Raw genomic sequence first — 21226 nt, 5'->3', positions numbered from 1 at the left:
AGAGAGAGAGAGAGAGAGAGAGAGGCCAGATTATTATGACCACCTGACATTTGTAGGCAAGTTAGCTATAATTTTGCGCTGAAGTTGCTAGAGGGCCAGACCATTATAAATAGGGAAACAGGTTGTTTACCACGACAGGAGAAGTGATTTTTTTCTGAAGATATGGGTAAACAACACAATTTAACAGCCTTTGAATGTGGGATATATATAAATACACACACACACACACACAATGACCGGGGGACAGAGTATTATGACCATCTGACATTTGTAGACAAAAATAGCCCATACACTGCATCATATGTTATATGGAGAGCCGAGGGACGTATTCAAACACGTTTGCGCGACTGCAGTACTTACAATAAAACTACATCCAGTTGCCTCAGGACCCCCTGAATGGGGCCCTTCTGCACCTGGAAAGCATTGAAAAAAAGTCATGTGGTCCTAATGAATCACGTTTCCAGTTGCATCATGCAGATGGCAGAGTGAGAATTTGGGCGGAAACAGCATGAAAGCCCTACACCCCACATGCATGAGTACACCCCTTCAAGCTGGTGGGGGCAGTGTTATGGTTTGGGGCATGTTTTCCTGGCATGATTTGGGCCCTTTAATTCGTGTGGAACAACGTCTGAATAGCACAACATACCTAAGTATCGTTGCTGATCAAGTTCATCCTATCATGGTGATGGCGTATCCCAATGGAGATGGCTTCTTCCAACAAGACAATGCACCATGCCACGGTGCTCGTATTGTGTAGGAGTGGTTTCAAGAACATGAGGGAGACTTTACCTTGCTTAGGTGTCCCCCACAATCACCAGATCTCAATCCAATTGAGCATTTGTGGGACGAAGTTAAAAGAGCCATCAGGCAGCTGGTTCCACAACCATCAAATCTCACAGAACTGGACAGTGCTTTTCATCAGGCATGGTGTCAGATTCCTCACATCACCTTTCAACATCTCGTGGAGTCAATGCCAAGAAGAATCGCCGCAGTATTGAAGGCAAAAGGTGGCCCAACAAAGTACTGATGGGGTGGTCATAATAATCTGGCCACTCACGTTCAAATATAACCCACGTTCAATGGCTGTTAAATCGTGTTGTTTACCCATATCTTCAGAAAAAAATCACTTCTACTGTCATGGTAAACAACCTGTTTCCCTATTTATAATGGTCTGGCCCTCTAGCAACTTCAGCGCGAAATTATAGCTAATTTGCCTACAAACGTCAGGTGGTTATAATAATCTGGCCACTCAGTGTGTATGTGTGTGAGTGTGTGTGTGTGTGTGTGTGTGTGTGTGTGTGTGTGTGTGTGTGTGTATATATAAATATAGAGAGAGAGAGATTAGAAAATGTAAGAAAAAAGTAGTTTTCTATGGGCGGAGTGGCCAAGTGCTAAATGTTACTGAGGTCAGAAAGAGGTGAAGATGAAAGAGCTCTTACTGATTGCCGAAATATGGAAATCTTTGGTGGCATTAGCAGTTTGAATAGAGAGGTCAAAATGAAAGCCAAATTGGAGAGGATGGAAGAATAATTGGGGACAATGAAGTGAAAATTTGTGTAGGTAACTTGAAAAATTTGATTGTAAAGAATATTAGAAAGATAAGCTACAGATGAAAAATGACCTTGGAGGAGTTACCATGCCTCAGATTTTTCATCTGTGCGTATGTTATTTTTATTTTTTAAATATATTTTTTATTGATTTCAGAGAGGAATGGAGAGGGGGAGAGATAAAAACATCAATGATGAGAGTCATTGATCATCTACCTTCTGCATGCCCCACACTGGGTTCAAGCCTGCAACCCGGCATGTACCCTGCCCTGACCAGGAATCAAACTGTGACCTCCTGGTTCATAGAGAATTGGAACCATGACCTCCTGGTTCACAGGTTGATGTTCAACTACTGAGCCATGCCAGCTGAGCTATGTGTGTATTTATAATTGGATATATTGGCATGTTTGCTAAGGAATTCAGTACTAGTCCAGTTAAATAGCCTCTTTTTCTGACCAGTTAATATTAGCCTAATCAAAATGCAGACCAGGCAAAAAGTCTGCCTCAGGTGTAAACAGTTCAGCAGAGAGAATAAAGACCTAAATATCTCAGCTTCTGCATCTAGTATCTCAGAAGGCAGTTCTAAACCTAAGTGGGTACACCTACATTCATTAAAAGCTAACTCTTTGGCACCCATATGATACCCAATCTTCAGTTACCTAAATCCTTGTATTACTTTGATTTTCATCCTAAGGAACTGAACCAGAAGGACACAGTTATTTTAATACAGTTTGGGTTTTGTTTTTTTAAAGTCCTCCACAATATACACTAGTATTTGTGGTCATATTTTTCTGATTGAAGAACATTAATAAGACCATCCACAGCCAAGGCAATTATTCCCAAGGAAGGGCTAAAACCCTCCCTCCCCACCTCCCACTTACCCACTTAGACATCAACTTGACATTTCCTAAGAATTTTGCCAAAGGTCCCCATCAGGGATCACCTAATAGCAAGCTATGACAGAGATTCCTAACCCTGGCTCTACTCCGCCCCAATTCTGCTTTCTTTTGCCTCTACAGTGTTTAGATTTATTGCTAGGCACCACTCCTTTGTCATAATGAATGTGGTAGCAGAAAATAGATCCCATACACATCCAGGTGATTCTGCCATGAGAACCTCAGTCTTCCTACATTGTAGGGCTTTTGAGCAGTAATCTAAAATTCACCTGACCTACAAGCCTTTGATTTGGAGGATCCAGAGTCTTTAATTATTGACTGTTTTATTATCATATTGTTATTGACACAAAACACTTTGCGACCAAACAAGCAAACTATAATGCAACAAGGTCAGCATAACTCTGTGAGTACAAAACCTGAACTGGATTCAGGAATAGAATTCTATTTCTAGCCTTACCCTTGACTCACACTATGCATGACCTTGGAGGAGTTACCATGCCTCAGATTTTTCATCTGTAAAATATCTACTTCCTACCTTGGAGGATTAATTTGATGATATCTGTAAAGTACTTTGAGGTCTTTGAGGAAGGACACTGCAGCATTATCACATGTCATTCTTATTAGAATTATGTCAATGTATATGAATAGAAAGTGTGAACAGTAGTCTAAGGAGTGAGCTTTGAGTAATATTGGCTTAAAATAAAGCAGATATAGTTGTGTCGGTGCTGAAAATGTGAATGACGCTAAAAGACTGTGTTAACTAACCCTACTTATTTCTGGTTGTGCTTCAATCTCACTTTGAATGTTAACTCTAAACCGCTAACCTGTTTCTTTCCCTTTATTCACTTTTTCCACCTACCATTGCATGCCATGCAGGGTCAGTTTTGTGCATGACACCCGCTACCAGTATTGGTAGGTTTCAACCTTTTTTTATTTGTCTTTTATATTATGTATAATACTTCACTTGCTTGAAATTTATTTCAGAGATGGTAGAAATGCTTTAGGAAATGGTAGATCTGAAGGCTTATTTGGCTTTAGAGTTAATGTATAGGTTTGTTAAATGTACTTGTCTATTTAAGAAAATGACTGTTTTGATGTGACTAGAACAACCACTGTGCTAGGACAACCACTACAAAACATAAAACCACAAGTATGAGTCTGTTTTTAAATGATCTGTATTTTGTTTTTCTTTATAGCTTATATGGTTTAGCAAAAGAAAAAAAAGCTTAATCAGAGAGGCAGGCTGATTTCATCAATGTTTTAAAGTTTCATGGTGGTGTGCCTTTATCTCCTCTTTGCTGTGTGTTAGAATTATCAGAGTTTCCCAGAAGTATTTATTTTTAAAAAATTATAAATGGATGTATTTTGAAAACAAATATCTGGCCTTCCTTGCTTATTATTCTTTTTAATTTTAAGTGTTGATTTATTTGCAATGAATATTTGTACATTAGCATCCCCTTGGCATATTAACCTTAATAGTATATAGTTATCCCCATACATCCCCGCGCCTTGGTGCAGAAGCCTGTCTTTAGGACACATGAATCCATCCCATTTAGAGTAAAGGAAAGTAAGCCTTGGCAACACTTGTCTGGCTACTTCGCAGTAACTGTGTTAAAATGTACATCAAGGCCATGATGTTTGCTCTATAGTTTATTGACTCATATAAACCACAATCCCTGGTCATTTCAGTTCAAACAAGTAGCCCCAAATTGACCAAAAACCAATTTTTTCAACTTAATCACAAAATTCTGAAGAATATCATATCCCAAATTAGGCCTACATATTGTATCTTTGATATTTTGGAAGTATGATTAACAATGACTATCATATACTCTTACTTAATTGGACATTACATTTCACTTGTTTAGAAGCAACCTTTATTACAAACACTATAGACTCTGAATTGGGAATGATCTATTGTTAGAAGTAAAATGTTTGTAAATACATCAACCAAAGTAATCTGCTTTGGCCTTTCTGGGAATCACTGATTATGTTTTAAAACTTCCTTTAATTGTACTTGTAATAAGCTATTTTCCCTTTTTTATTTCTCTCCCATGCTTCCTTGCTTTGCATTGTGATTGCATGCCATCTGCTGGTTTAACCCATGATGGCTTGCTGCTCTGATATTCACCATGCCAAAATACCACTTCTATTACCATAATGCTACACCCTCCTGTTCATTGCTCCCATGGTTCCCCTCCTGAAAGTACCCATGATGCACAGCGCTACGTCAGCCACTGTCTCTGCAGCAACAACTCCTGCAACAAGTGTCCCCTTCGCAGCAACAGCCACAGCCAATCAGGTTTGCTCCTTTTAAAGCTTTCTTTCACAAATCCCAAACTCTAAATGAGTGCTGATATTTAAAAAAAAAATTCTCGGTGAGAATTTTTTTTTCATGTTTATCCATCAAATTTTATTTTTTTAATTAGTTTATAGCAAGCATTTATGGACAGGTTGCACTTATTTAGAGTTAACATTTACTGCAAATAATGATGTAGCTATGTTTTGTGTTGCACTGTTTGTTTTCGTACCTAATATTGTGTAATTAACCTGACAGGCTTAAATTCCTTTTAGTACAGCATTATGTATCCAGTGGTTTGTGAATCGCCACAGAGAAATTACAAAAGCTCTCCCACAGGTGCTTCAAAACTGGCTAATTTTGATTCAGTTCAATTCAGACCCTATCCGTCTGTTATGGAGGAAAACAATTCTCCTCTTAGAAAAGTCTCCCCTTTTTCTGTAGTTTCAAATTTGAGGTCTGAATGATTCTTGTTAACATTTCACCTTGGCCATATGTGCTTCCAAACTCACTTGGTTCCCACTTTACAATCTGTTCAGATACCAGCATAAGAGCCAAACTATTGGAAGAAGAAGACTTAGAGGCACTGAGTTCACAAAGGCTGGATATAACTGTTTAGGGACGTTTAACTCTGTTGGTTTAATGCATGTGCCAATAAGACATGGATGTAGTATTTTTCAGTGAGGGCCAGTTGGCTACTTCCCACTCCCTAGTCACAGGTTGCCTGCAATCCTGACCACAGCAAACAAGTGCTCCTGGTTTGGGGATGCACATGAGGATGAGTCAGCATAAACTCTTACCTGGCCTAAAAAAACACTTTACTTTGCATGTCCGCCCTTCACAGAAGAGCATTTTGGTTTTGGTTTTAGTTTTGTTTTGTTTTTTGGTTTATTGTGGTTTTTTTTAGATAAAGTCAACGTAGTGACAAAAAATGAAAAGAGATCTAGGAGTAGGCTGCGGGGGAGGTTCAAGCAAATGAGAAACACTAGTGTCAGGGCATATAAATGGCAGATTTCAAAATGCATTCTGCAGGTGGGAAGGGCTGATTCACACTCTTTCCGAGTTCAAGTGAATAAGCGATTCCAGTGCTATACGTTTCATCACTAAAAAGATAGGTGTGAATGCACTTCAATGAAGGAAAAAAAATAAAATCCCATGACAGCTCTAACTGTGCCCTACACATTGTGACAGAACAGGAAAAAATGAGAGAGGGAGTAGAGGCCATGTGGGCACTCAGAGGCTAATAGAAACTATTGACAGTTCTTCATCTCTTTACTCACCGCCTCAAAAATGCCAACTGACCTCTAAAGAATTTTAAATCAGCTTCAAAACAGATATAACAAAGAGAAATAAATAAGTTTCTTAGCTGGGAAGATTTTTTAAAGTTGATAGGATGGGAGCCAGGAGAGGCAGTTTTCATTATTAGGTTCAGAGCATCTCTTTTCACTTGCTCATTCTTAATAGGAGAGCTGGATACCAGTTTCTTTTATGTGTAAGCCCTGCCTTCTTGAATCATGTTTTTGTGAGCTTTTATACAATTTTTGTTACAAAGTCCCTTCCTATGAAAACAAGTTTGAAGTATAATAGAGTAGCATTGGTTATCAGAGTAGTATGGAATGTTACCTGTACTTTATGGCAAGTTAAGCACCTCTAATACAGAAAGATCTTTTTTAGGAATGGAAAGGAAGTCAAGATAAAGAAATAATTTTGAGTTTTAGGATAAATTACTTCATTATGATAAATACTTGATCGTATATCATAAATATTTTTTCAGCCAATTAATTTCTTTGACTCCTTTGAGTGATTATATACATATATGTAGGTTTATTTATGTGTGTAGGGAGATGGGGTAAAAAGTATGAAATATTCAGAAGCTAAAATATATCATTTCACAGCGGAGTGTAATTGGGAAAGAAACTAACAAGTTTAATTTCAATTAAGTCAAAGGAAATATGATTCAAAGAGGACCTGACAGTAGCTTCAAGAATCCCAGAGTCTGTGTTTTGTAGTGTTGAACGTAATAGTTGCTGGATTGCACTTCAGTGATGATGGGAAATCCTGTAGCAGCTCTTGATGAAGTTCTGCTTGCACATGGAAACCACAGGAAAGAAATCGTAGTAAACATAAACTTTCAGATATGATATTCTATTTGTATTTTCAACAAGTTTCAAAGAACCAAGCAGCTACCAAAGAACTTGGAAATTCTGTTTAGTGCCCAAGAATTCAGAATTCAGAGATTGTTGATGACTGTGAAGTGACAAGTTTATCCCCTTGATATTTCACCCTTTAAACTCTAAATGAATCATATCCATGTGAATGATATGTGATTTAAATGAAATGAATCTCCGTTCCCTCATTTGTGAACAGAAGATTAGAACTAGATCTCCTTGAAACCCCTTCCAGCTCTAAGATTGAATAAACCTACGGTTCCCTAGCTGTTACGCTAGGCCCAAAGTAGGAGATTATAAAGGTAGACACAACCAGAACAGAAAGTGGTACTGACTCAGAGTTCAGTGGATGATAAGCCTTCTGCCTTCTTTTCCTTCATTGAGAGATCTGTCTTTAACACAAAATGTGGAAGGGTTTTGACAGTTTTTCAATTCATTTGATCAATTTAGACTGTCAATTCAAATAGTTCAAATCTCACAGGTATTTGTAATTAGACACAAGTTGTTCGCAGAAGAAAGAAGATAGACCAAAACATCCCATGGCAGATCCTCCAGTTCAGTGTTTCTTTACATGTTACCCCTGGTGAGTCAAGATGAACAAGCGACAAATCTATAAACTCTATCGTCAGGGCTTCATCAAAGTGCCAGCGATGAAAGTTTTATTGAACTTAGACTTATAGTTTGAAATGATATGAAGACAAAATCCAAATACTTTTGGGAAATATAATTTTTTGGTTATTTACCTGCCAGTAGATATGTAAACAAAAATACAGTAAACAAATTTACTAACAGCTATTTCCTATTAGTAAATTAAGGTCTTTGGGCCTTCATATACAAATAATAGCTAATAATAATAATAATAACAACAGTATTATTATTATTTACAAACTACTTATTATGTAAAAGATATTCTAAATGGTCTCTCTCATTTCATATATATGATATATCATATCATATGTTTCATATTAAATGAGAGAGGATACTTATATATAGATACACTCCATTCTTACAACAGTCTTATAAGTATGGTTATCATCATCCCCATTTTGTAGATGGTAAAACTGAAACAAAGTTTAACTACCTTAGGCAAAGATAAACAGCTAATAAATGGTCTTGGAATTTAGTCCCAGGCAGTTTGTCTCCTGAGGGCTTGCCGTTAACCACCATGCTCCACTGCCTCTCTCTATAATTTTAAATACACAGAAGTCACTTCTCCCACAAGTAAAACTATCTTTTGAATGAGACCCAATAGCAGTTGCTATAGGAGAAAATGGAAGGAGTCTTGCTAATGCAGCTCAAATAAAGATGAATCCTAAACTAGGAGATGAACTGAATTTGAGCATAGCTTCAAGATAGTTATGTAATAGCCAGGTCATATTTAAAAACCAAATAGCAGATATATATTAACTATAATATATAGCCATTTAGTAATATTCTGTGTAATACTAGAACCAGTGAGTAGACTGGAAATTATGAATAATTTCTATACAAATAAGATAAGTAAAAAATAAAATACAAAGTAAAAAAAAATTAGTCATTTGTCTTAGTGAAACCAAGTTCATAGGCATATTTTGTGAATCATTGTCCTAGACTTTACTCCTAGTTTCTGCCAATCATCTCACAAATAACTTGGTAACAAGGGAAATCAGAACTGAAAATGAGAATACCATTTAAATTGGCCAATTTAAGCTACTAGCAGATGGTCTGAATGTACAACTCTATATTGAAACAAATTTAATCTCAGAGTGTACACTAAAAGAGGTAGAGATAAACAGCTTAGTAACTGGATTACCTAGTTTTTCATATTCTAAAACATTTTATTTAATAAAATGAGAGTATAGATTTGAATTCCTAAAACTTGAATTATTATAGTACCCTATGCTGTCATTGCTTTATTATTTTTATTTCAAAGCTACAATTTACTTCAAAAGATGAATTTCCAAATAAATATGTGTTAAGTCTTAATTTCTTTATCTATACACAGGATTATTCCGTTTACTGAATCACATCCTGGAATGCCCAATTAAAATACAATTTATATTCTGGGTCTTTCCCTGAACCCCGGCAACTAAATGTACTTTTCCTGAATGTACTAGATGTAATTCCTCTGAATTAATCAAGGACCGTGCCTGCATGATCCTTAAAGCATCATCACTGGATAGAAATAATGACCAGCACAAGGGTGGGAAAGTGTGAAGTTTAGCAGAGAAGAACTAACAATAGATTGGTCAGAGCTTCAGTTTGCAGGAGTGAATGCCTACACCGTAGGTTTGATTCCGAGTGTGCAGGATTAAACGTCAGGTTAAAGGGTTGGGCTCTTATTTGGCCCTTGAAGAGTTTTCAAACAGGATAGGGCTCTAGGACGAATGAGAAGATGGTTTCCAGGCGGGAGAGCCTGCGGAGACCATTGAGAGGTTTTCACAAGAGCCTAAACTGGAACTGGGGCAGCTGGGAGGTGACCTACTTTGTCTTGCCTTTGCCCATGACATAGGGAGAGTTACTTTTAGCCACAGAGAAACAGAAAAACTATTTCATACTATGGCAAAACCTGTGCAAACAAATGTCACACGACAGAAAAAGAAATGTGGGCTGACATGAAAGATTAACCACAGGAAGGACCTGAACTGAATGCCTTCAAAAACAGCAGCTGGGTGGACTCGGTGGTCAAATGCCTCCAGTGTGCTTACCCTCACGTGTGGCTCCCATCCCCCTGCCTAAATGAGACTTCAGAGCCACAGAAGCTCAAAGACCTCCAGGCCTTTGCACAAAAGGAGGAGTCCCTTCAGATTTGGTGCAAATATATATTGCCCATGTTAGAGCTATGTGGACAGTGGGAGCAACTATTCATCTGATTCATTCTGGGTCATGAGTTCATGCTACGAAGAAAAATTCTTACACATTGCATATTAGGATTTTTTTTATGCATTACTCCATCACTACCTTTAAAGCTGGTGAGATCAAATTATATTTCTGGCAATATGTTAACCAACAATCACATCTTCAAAAAGTGACAATTCCTCTTTAAAATGATGACCTGAAGGTCACGTCTTCTGAACCCTCCCCCAAAGATTAAATCCATTTAACAGAAAGTTGGCCTTAGGAAGAGCTTAGTGAAAATCTGTTAATAATATATCATATACCCACAACGCTTTATTTCCTGGAATATTTGACAAGTCAGAAAATCCCATTTTCCAGACATGCCTGATATAAATTCACTATAATCCGTTTCAACAATATCTTATCAGAAATGTGAAATAATTACATGCAACCAGATTCATATATCATGCTTTGTCTCACCTGTTACAAATAACTAGACAGGGAAGAGGAAAGCAAATCATGAGATTTTACTTATTTCTCACATATAAATGTGAATACAACTTCAACGCTATTTGTGTGTACAGATTCTTGGGGTTGTAAGTTAGCCTATACCAACCAAGAAATCTAGAAGGTAAGGTCATGTTTCACCCAAACTCTCATCTCAAAGAGTTGTATAAAACATCCATTATTCAAAGCCATCTGTCGGGACTATATTCAGACAAATGTAGGAGGCATTAAACACCCCCATATCCACCATTTGACCAATTTGGAGCCTGTTTCTTCACAAGAAAAATCGTGGTTCTGCAAAGCCCCCATGTGGGAGGAGTAGACTCCTGTCAGGTACCTCTCCTGAAATACTCAGTAACGTGGCTGGCCTCTGTGTGTGGATGATCAAACTGAAGACTCCTTTCTTGGTTTGCTGGTTCCTGGAAACAGATTATAGAAAGCGGCTGGGCCCCAAGTATGTCACACTCCAAAAAGGCCCAGACAGCAAGTGTCAGATCCAACCCTTATGAATTGGCCTCGGCTGAGACAGCTATCTCAGCATCCCACTGCTACAGCTGTTTAGCCACCTGTAATGTAACATTTTGCTGATATTCCAACTATAGAAGGGGTTCTGTTTCAGTGATGGATCTGGTTGCTTTAAATGAGGCAGAATTGCCACATGAAATATTTTGTGGAGAGAGGTAGAAGTGAGTGTGTGTGTGTGTGTGTGTGTGTGTGTGTGTGTGTGTGTAGAAGGAGAGAGAGAGAGAGAGAGAGAGAAGCCTGCTGTGTCTCTTCAAGTAAAAAAAAAAACTATAAAAATTACAGTATTTGCATTCAGTTATTAGTTCAACCTTCTTGGCAATTTGAGTCTAAATTCCATGGTGCAGTGTGGCTCGGGCACTGGAATCCAGACTTGCTAATGTGCTCAAAATTTTTTAGAAGAGAGGTGGGAGGGCTACTCCGTCTTAGGTGAACTGGGCTGTATGAGAGCCCTATAGAGGCAGGTTACTTTTTCTCTTCAAGAAAGCAGAAAATAAGAAGACAATAGACCTTTTATTTTCCTGCCTCAGAAGCAGCTGCTTTGCAGGTCTGCCATGAGGTTAAATTAATAAATGTATTTGCAGATTCTCTAAGGAAAGGCTAAGTTATATAAGTGTTGTAATCTAGTACATTTTCATTTCCCATGAATAATTTACACCTCCTGGTGAGACACTTGGGTAGAATTCTTTTGTATATAGCACCTAAAGACATGATATCAGTTCCAATTTCGTGCAGCTGAAGAGAAAATGTCAAGGGTTCTTACGTGGAGCTGCACTGCCTGGTGGATTGTCCTACTTAGTGCGCTTCAAATCCCATCCTCTTTTGCATTTTGATGGAATTTGGGGGAATCTTTTGAGACTGAAAAGTCGTATTCCCTATAGTATTTTGACTTTTGTTGATGGTAATGAAATCAGGCTCAGGTTTTCTAGTTTGAGGTTTCCTCTTTTGAGCAGAAGGAATATATAGCTCATTGTATATGTGTGTGTTTATTTCCACCTCTAGAGGAAAGAGAGACTCGCTGCCATGCAGGAATTCAGACCCACTGCCAAGAGGTGAAAGATGAAAGGGGTCCCATTTCAGAGTTGCTCAAACAGAGTAAAATTTTGGTTCATGCGCATTTTCCTCCCCAAGTTCTGCCACTCCTGCCTGCCTTCTCGCACTTGCGCCTGTGTGTCTGGGGAAGTTGCCAGTCTTTCAGTGAATGGAGAGGAGAGATCTTTAGTGCTTCCCCATAAGAACAGCAAGCTAACCTGGCTGTCGCTCCCCTTAACCAGATATGACACCATTGTGTGTCAAAGACAAATTGGGTCTGGCCTCCCAGACCCTTCTTGCATTCCCTCTAAGCAGATCTTGGTTTCCAAGATCTGAGTCTGCTGATCATTCTAGAAGCTACCAGTGCGGGGAGGTGCCAAAGATACCTAGGAGTTTACTGCCTAGGCAAAGAGTTGTGAAGCAATCAGACAATGTCACATAGTCATATACTCAAATACTACTGCATGGGAAGGAAGCTCCATGGTAGGGCTTTATCCCTAGAGTGGGGAGATAGGTCTTGAGGGAAGTGAGGGAATTAGACAGATAATGAACAGGTGAGGTTGCTCCTGAGTAGTGTGAAAGTTAAGGGGCGAGTGCAAGGGGTGGGGTAAGGGCAAAAGAGAACTGGCATTATAAACGTACCAGCATTATGCTTGACATGTGTTCACATTTAACCAAATCATTCTCCATCTGGTACATGTGACAAAATCAAGGCTCAGATTTGGCCACAGCTCTAATCCGTAGTAGAGCCAGCATTTGACCTCAAGTCTATATGACCCTGAAGTCAATGCTCTCTCACCCTTAAACCACATTGTTCCCCATAGCCTATGAGGTTCAGACAGTCGTTTCAGAAGCAGTCTAGGACTTTGTCCCACAGCAGAGGCAGATGGAGAAGCTATTACTACATCAGATCTGGGCTAAAGGCTGTGTTCCAGGCCATGCTGCAGTGAGTGGGAGAGTAAAGGGGACAGTGCGTTTGGGCAGTGCTAGAAAATTCAGTGGAGTAGGTGAGGAGAAGTTAGGTTACTGAGGGCCTGGAATGGCAGGATGAGAACAGGACAAATGTTAAATGAAAGACTTGGAAATACTACTGGAAATGTAGATACAAGCTGGGATAGGGTGAGTACAGGTTAACTGGTGAGGAAGCTCTTCATTGATGAATGTTGTTGAAATTGGGAGAGAACAGAGAAAACATGGGGCTGATAAGTAATCAAGAGTCAGGACAATTCAGGAGGCATTCTGACCCTTTGCTCTCCCAGTGGCTTTTCTCCAGGTCTATCGCATGTGTGGACTTCACTGACTTCTCCTCCCGCCCTCTGCAGACAGTGTCCCCGTGACTTAGATAGAAAGAATGGTTCTTGTTGACACATCTCCACTTTCATTTGCACTATAAAGGACACATGTGTTGACTGGTATTTTCTGACATTGGTTTATGAAAAACTATAGCTGTTCTAGCATTTAGAATCCATCACCCTTCAGCATTAGGTGTAACAGACTAGAGCTTTTGGTCTGTTTTGCTTTGGGTAATCAAATTATATTATTCTTATCATCACTCCCCTTGCTCTGGAGTTTTCAAAGATCTCAGAGTTGATGTCCATGAGCTTTCTGTAAGCAAATTCAGACACTCTTCACTACTCACCACAATGCATTTCCAGAAGTGGCATCATTAAACTGGTCATTGTAAAATGTCACCCATTTGCCCGCAGTGCCAGTGACATCAGGCCTTGCAGGAGTGACCCAAGATCTGTATCAACTACAACAAAGTAATGAAAGACAGTAAGTCATAACAGCAAACTTACCACAATCGTGCGTTATTTCTACAATAACACATAAAAGGAGAACGATGATGCAGGTTACATTATAAATTGGAACAGGAGCTCACATCAGCAAGGTGGCCTACCCAAGTTACATAAACAGTAAGAGAATCAGAACTAGAACCCACTTATCTGTTTCTGCCTAGAGTAGTGCTCTTTCCCTTTCTGTGCCTTCCTGAGAAACTGCTTTGAATGATCATTTACGGAGCCCCAAAGTACCATACAGGGTGGGGCAAAAGTAGGTTTATAGTGGTGAGTACTCGAAACACAGTTTATTTTAGTATTGTTATTTGTTAATTATTGTATTATTTTTCATACAAACAACTGTAAACCTACTTTGCCTCACTCTGTGTGTATGCATAAACAGGTAGCACAAAGATAACTCAAGAGCTCTCTTTTTTATTCTTTTATTTATTTAAAAAATTTTATATTTTTTATTGATTTCAGAGAGGAAGGGGGAGAGAGAGAGAGAAAGAAAGAAACATCAATCATGAAAGAGAATTATCAATTGGCTGCATCCTGCACACCACACACTGAGGATTGAGCCTGCAACTCAGGCATGTGCTCTGACCAGGAATCGAACCATGATCTTCTGGTTCAATCACTAAACCATGCCGACTGGGCTTTATTACAATTTTTTAATGTTGACATAATTGCAGGTGTCCCCCTTTTCCCCACCCTTTGCCCACCTTCTCCCACCAGTGCCACCCCCCTCCCTTGACCTTCACCAAACTATTGTCTGTGTCCATGGAGTATGCATATATGTTCTTTAGCTAATCCCTTCAACAGCTCTCCTTTACTAAGCACTCACCAAATACCAGACATTGTCCTAAGCCTTTTACTAGTATATGAATTATCTTATTAAAGCCCACAGTGGCTCTGTAAGGGTCCACTCTTATCCCCAATATATAGATGAGGAAATTGCAATTTCAAGAAGCTGAAACACTTGCCTAAGATCATCTATTAAAGTAGCAAAACCAGATTTAGAACTTTCCCCAAGCTTTTAGCCTTCCATTTTACAATGAGAAGAAGGAATTAGAATGGTTAAATGATTCACTCAAAATTACACGAGAGTTAAAAAGTCATCTCCTAACAACATGCTTTGTCCTCTCCCACTGTCAAACCACAATCCATCACGAATATGCAGCTCAACTTTTTTTTTTTTGACAATCAATAGCTTTGCTTCCTCCTTAGAATTTAGAAAGGTTTTTGAGAAATCAAAAAGATACCCAGGGATGTTAAACTCGATTCCTTCTTGTTCTTCAAATACTTTTTCCAGTAATAATGTCATAGCACTTCCATTAGTCATTCTTTCAATATTTGTCATTGTTACACTGAAATATTTGAAAGGGCCAGAGAACCACTTTAGTTATGAGGATTTACTTTTAGGAGAAAAGGAATTGCTTAAATCAATTCTTATTGTTCATCTTCTTTTCTTTGCTCTTCTCTGACAACTGCAACATCAAGGGTGGCCTTGAACAAGAAAAGGAGTTAAAATAGGGAAATCTAAGGAGTGTATGGAGAATGAGAAGAAAATCCTTTTGTATTCCTTTGCCTTGGAAAAGGGTGTTCTGGAGTTGCTTTTTAAAACAAAAACAAAAACATCAACTTATAAGTTCCCTTGTTCGTTCTGCTGTGTAGGGGGTACCTATATGAGAAGAGGTGAAGGCTTGAAAATTAAAGTATAGATGTTTATTAGACAAGACTAGGTGTGCAGAGTGTCCATAAATAGTGGTTTGCTCTAAGCACAGTGACCTAAGATTTATTAGTAATTGCTATACCTTGTCAAAATATCCATGTTCTGTGGCTTAGTCTAGGAAATTAAAATAGGTGAAATATTACTATATATGATAACAGTAGCAATATGTGCTTACTCCCTCCAGGCGCCCATTAAATATGTTACCTAATCTTCACAACAACTCATGAGTTAGGGACACTGTGTAATTCCTATTAAAGGTATGAGGAATAATAAGAATAAAAGAGGTTGAGTTATTTACTCATGGTAACATATCTATTAGGCCTAGAAGCTGGTTTGAACCGGGTCTAACTTTAAAGAATGGGGATCCTGCCTCTTATGAGATGTTAACTGTATACTCCTTGACTCTGATCAGCAAACACTGCTGGCTTTTAATGTCTTTTAATAAAAGATTTTAGTTTGAAATGATTAATATGAGTGACAGTTGGGATTTTCATAAATAAATAGAGAAATTCAGCCTATATTAAGTTGTCAATGACAGGTCAGGATATACATATACAGAACAGGAAGTTAGTGTATTTGACATTTTTAAAAATCTTTGTCTCATTAAAAATCAAGTTTACTAGAGTGCCCATATAAATCATGTAATATTTAAAGGTAAAATCAGGCAATATTATTATTTGAATGCCTATTTAAATAGAGTTGAAAATTTTATTTAGGTTTATGAATCTTAAAATAAATTGACTAAAGAAAGGAAACCAACATTCATCAAAAGCCACTCTTACACTTCAGAGATTTCATATGCATTGTTTCATTTAATACTCAACAGGACTCTGTGAAGTGTCATATTCATTTTCCATAGGAGAGCAAATCTTAACGAAATAATTTACTTAAGATTAAAGAAGTAGGAAGTGGCTGGACAGTCTTAGAAGTAAGATTTGCCTGCCTCCAAATCCTGTTCTCTTATGTGTCCACCATATTTGAATTTGAGTACAGATTATTAGGGCCAGTATAGATTGGGATTAATCTCTTTGTATGATTCCCTTAAAATCTTCTAACTACTGAGTTTTAACTATTGCTTTTTAAAATTTTAACAATTTAAGAAGAAAATTCTAGTAGAACTTTTTAATATCCAAGTGAAGTCTCAGAAGTGGTTGGAGAATATTGTTGGTTGATGAGACCAACAAGGAAATTCTCATTTCAGTCCAGTAAGCAAGAGCTAGAGAAGAAGCAGATGGACAAGGCACCATCTCACCCTCCCTGGGTGGCAAACTGGGAAGTAATTTCTGGCTGGAAAGAGTCTACCAAGAGGAGTCCCTCATCCAGGACTTCCATTTCTTAAACAACAATCATTTAAAAATGGAGGTTTTATTTTTCCCACTATTTCCACAGAGCCTTACTTATCAATCTCAGGTTAACGAAACATCACTCATTAAGAATGAATGTTTTGGGCAGCCTGGTGGAGGCAACTGTGAAAGGAGCCACTGGAAGGTTAATTTAGTTTAAGTAAAACCATGGAGCTGGATTAGAGAGCAAGCCCAGGGATTCAGGTGAGCACACAGGAAGAGCCAGGCAAACCATTTGGAAGCCACAAATGAGAAGGATGTAAAGAAGGGCAGGAGAGGTGGGTAGAGAAGGATCTAAGTATTGGTAAGAAAGGGGAAGAGAAAGTTATTGTTCAATAATGGCAAGGCTGCAGTTTGGAATGATGAAAAGTTCTGGAGATGGAGAGTGGTGATGGCTGCACAACAATGTGAGTGCACCTAATGCCACTTTCCTGAACTATGCACTTAAAAATGGTTAAAATTGCAAATTTTATGATACGCCTATTTTACCACAAGGTTTTACATTGGGCAACAGATCTGAATAGACGTTTCTCCAAAGAAGAGGAGGTTAGGATTGGGAAGAAAGATGTCTAACTATACTTGAGTTTTTGTTTTATTAAATCCATGATATAAAATTACTCTTTTCACATTAAAAATTCTTTAATTGCTGTCATGGTTTTCCTCTAAGAAGTTCTGTTTTCATAAAGCAGGTAACTGAGTGCAAATGCAAATTTTCTTCGTGAAAGTAAGTCTGTTAGAAGCCGGGACTATACTGAGTATCCATGCCATACAGACCATACTGTGGCTGGGGATAAATGGGGAAAAAAAGGAGGGACATCTACTAGTATAATACTTTCAACAATAAAGATAACATTTAAAAAATATTTCTAAGATGTCATGCCATACAGATGCCCACTGTTGACTCGATGGCAACACATTTTCACATTTTTTCTGAGTAGATGTTTATTCAGAGCCCACTGAGCTTTGAGGGAGGACAATTAGTAAAAAAGAAATAAAAGAATGTGGGAGCTTTCATTCTTTATATATTTTCTTCCTTTGGTTTCCATTTTGCTACCTGTTATACTAGGATATTTTGGCACTTCGTGGGGAGTTATTAGGGAGGACAGATGGTAACCTGGTTTAATTACCCCACCATGCGGCAGAGGTGCCAATGTGGTACAAGCAGAGTCAAAACTACGGCTCAGAAGGGTCACAAAGCTGGTCGGTGGCACAGAGAAACCTCCTGAAATTCCACCCCAGGATTCCTTTTGATTTTTCCTTCCCATCATGATTTTACACATAATTGAGTGGTTTTGTTAACCTACTCTCATATGCAAACACAGAGGCAAAGAACTAAAAACAAAACAAATTTCATTGGAAATTTTGTTAGGTGGCTCCGTCATCCCGCCAGTTCAAGAAATGTGCAAGATGATTAAGAGACATATTTCATATCTTGTACATGACATTAATTTTACCATTCCTTTTACTGCATCTTAGAATTTGGTTACTTTTCTGCCTCTAGTGTCTTAAAAGCCAATTCTTAGCAGGCTGAATCATACATTCTGCTCCAATGTTAAAATGAGTAATACAGCCAAAATGTGCCCAGGATCTTAAGTCTAACATAATGGTAGTGGGTACAAAGGCAGGGCATTGAACTGAACTGAGGACTCTATGTTGAATCCAACAAGACCTCTTTCTGTGATTTTTCTTGGTCTGAATCTTCAATGTATTACTGGGAGCAAAACCAATATTGAAAAAAGCAGGTATAAATGAATACTTTGAAAATTTCTTTTCAGTTGCTATACAAGTGGTTTTTCAACAGTATAAAAAAGTTTTCTTAGATTCTACCTTCATGTCCAGAGGTCTCCTTCAATGAGATAGTCTCAGACCTGGGCAGCCTTTATATATAGATATAGATATAGATATAGATAGATATAGATATAGATATAGATTTTTTTTTTTACAGAGAGGAAGGGAGAGGGATAGAGAGTTAGAAACATTGATGAGAGAGAAACATCGATCAGCTGCCTCCTGCACACCCCCTACTGGGGATGTACCCACAACCAAGGTACATGCCCTTGACTGGAATCAAACCTGGGACCTTTCAGTCCGCAGGCCGATGCTCTATCTACTGAGCCAAACCGGTTACGGCTGGGCAGCCTTTTTAATCCCAGGTAGCTTCACTCACTATGAATCTTGCTGTAAATCATCTCACTCTAAATAGTCTAAATATAATATTTTATAAAAAGGTTTTATAATATTTTCTATAGTGCTTAGAATATTGTATTAAATAGTGTGGCCCCAATAGTATATATTGTTTCTTGATTTAGTAGAGGAATGTAGCCTTCTTTTATATGCAAACAGTCCCTAATTTTTAAAAAGTTTGCTTGTTCAAAATTTCCTTTATCACCTGGTTTGAACCTTAAATAATTTCCTTATAGAGACAGTGGCGGACTTGATGATTAAGCCTCTATACTGGTCTGCAATAGTTTAACTCATGACATTGCTCATGGATAATACTGTGCTAACAGCATGGAACTGACCAAAAACCATGTTCACAGAGGTTTCTCTATCTGAAAGATTCAAGAAAGATGCCAAAAGCATATTCGTAACTCAAGCCCCCAGACAGGTGTGTGATAGGAAAGACTTTCACCTTCTCCATCTGCTGGCGGTATAGGAGCTATGATAATATGGTGAATTCTGTGATTGGAATGTTCATTGGAGAAGGTTTATGGAGTAGGAGCATGTTTGTAATGTATAGTGTGAAGACAAAAATGTCAGGTGATGAATAAGAAGAAAAAAGCTGGGACCTGTTTCAGGGTGACCATCAGATACACTCACCCCACCCTCTTTCTCGTTGTCCTTGGATGCTGTGGCTTCATCTGCCTACTTCTCTGTCCCTGGCTGTCATGTGGCCCTTCCAGTCTGGGGTTTTGTTTTGTTTGGGCCTCTGTCCCCTGCATTCCAAACATGGTCTCAGTAGTTCCTCTCTTCCTGAACAATTACACAAGACTCCTGAATGTGTTTTTGTTTGAAACACTTCTATAGCATCAGGGGAAAGTACAAGAAATGAGTCTCCTCTTATATGCTTTACCTTCTTCCTCACTTATATCCTACTAGAGGCCCGGTGCACAAATTTGTGCATAGGTGGGGTCCCTTGGCCTGGCTGGCAATCAGGGAAATCAGGACCATCTCACTCAGTCCCAATTGAGGTCGATCAGGGCTAGCCGGCCGGGGAGGGACCACGGGAGGGCTCCACAGTGTGTCTGTCCCTCTTGCCCAATCCTGATTAGCCAGACCTCAGCAGCAAGCTAACCTACCGGTTGGAGTGTCTGCCCCCTAGTGGTCAGTGTGCATCATAGTGACTGGTTGACCAGTCAACCAAAAGATCAACTGATCAGTCCGACACTTAGCATAGTACAATTTTATTATATAGGATAGGTGAAAATCCCCCTTGGATAACATACCATCCGTATGATCTGAGGACTAGATTTCCATCTCACCATCTCACCATGAAAGCAACAGAAATGGTCCTCAGAATTCTCTCAGGAGAGTTGAGATTGTGAGGGGCTGGGTTTGGGGTGGAGAAGAGGATCATATCAAGGCCTCACTAAAATACTCACAAGAGTCTAGATGTTTCCACATGTGACATGGACTCATGCAAGGAACAAGATCTTACTTAAATCAAGAATTTGTAAAGTGTATGTATTTTATCCAGATACTATCAATGTGGACCCTGGTCAGTATCTTCATTGAGGTCAGGTTATTGCCTTTTGTGCAAAAACTCAATTATTAATATTTTAAATGATAATTTTCATATATTAGAAAGTATGTCTGAAAATTCTTTCTGTCCAAATATTACAGAATGGGAAATATTAGATAGAAATGAGTCATCCACAGAATGATATGTCATTTAAAACAGAGGCATTAGAGCTTTGAATGTAAACCTTCTATTCATGACAGAGGGCAAAACAGTAACCCTGACTACATAATCTTTTTTTAAATTTCTTTATTGATTAAGTTATTATATATCTTTAAGGTCTGCTAAACATTGTGGACATTCCAACCAACTTTAGATTGATCTTCTCAAGAGTGACATTGATTGTCATATTTAAGAATTTTCTCCCACAACTCCAGTTTTTGCCTTTTCTACATAAATAAAAATCCCTTTTGAAAACAGGTCAAATACTGCCTCAGGACAATATTCCCCCTAAGTAATAAATATGAGTATTTTTTTCAAAGTGTCTTTTATATACCACTAATTATCTTTGAACATTTTTACAATTAAAGTTTACGAATAGCCTTGAAATTGGCCAAAGTTCTTGAAATTGTTCATTTATTAATACATTTCATTAGAATTGCTCTGATAATTATGTCCATCAACCAATCAAAGATACTTGCATTTGACTTTAGTAACCGATACTATGATTAAGTACAGATTTATTTTGCAGCCAAAAATGGTACAAATGTCCCTCTGCCTTTGTACAATTTGCTTCAAACAAAATACTTCACAAGTTTTGCCTCTCAGACAAAATCAGGACATTTTAGACAGTGGTGGCTGCCATGGAGAAGATGTGTGGAGTCCTGGGGAAAAGACAGAGAG

The 21226-nt window shown here is 38.3% G+C and overlaps 1 protein-coding gene across 6 annotated transcripts in view; it reads left to right on the top strand.

Moving 5' to 3' along the window:
- Positions 1–21226, top strand: part of MBNL2 (muscleblind like splicing regulator 2) — a 158918-nt gene that overhangs the window by 128978 nt on the left and 8714 nt on the right. For 2 of the 6 annotated variants that reach the window (XM_006101946.3, XM_023743410.1), the window contains 2 exons: positions 3320–3355; positions 4651–4745. The exons of 2 other annotated variants lie outside the window; for them this stretch is intronic. In XM_006101946.3, coding sequence (XP_006102008.1) covers positions 3320–3355; positions 4651–4745 — 131 coding nt within the window. The remainder of the gene's footprint in view (positions 1–3319; positions 3356–4650; positions 4746–21226) is intronic. 2 more of the 6 variants (XM_006101948.3, XM_023743411.1) reach the window with 1 other exon arrangement.

The sequence above is a fragment of the Myotis lucifugus genome, unplaced genomic scaffold (assembly GCF_000147115.1).
Source record: "Myotis lucifugus unplaced genomic scaffold, Myoluc2.0 scaffold_388, whole genome shotgun sequence".
Classification (NCBI taxonomy): domain Eukaryota; kingdom Metazoa; phylum Chordata; class Mammalia; order Chiroptera; family Vespertilionidae; genus Myotis; species Myotis lucifugus.
The sequence above is the reverse complement of the archived record's forward strand: the minus strand, read 5'-3'. Positions and strand labels throughout refer to the sequence as shown.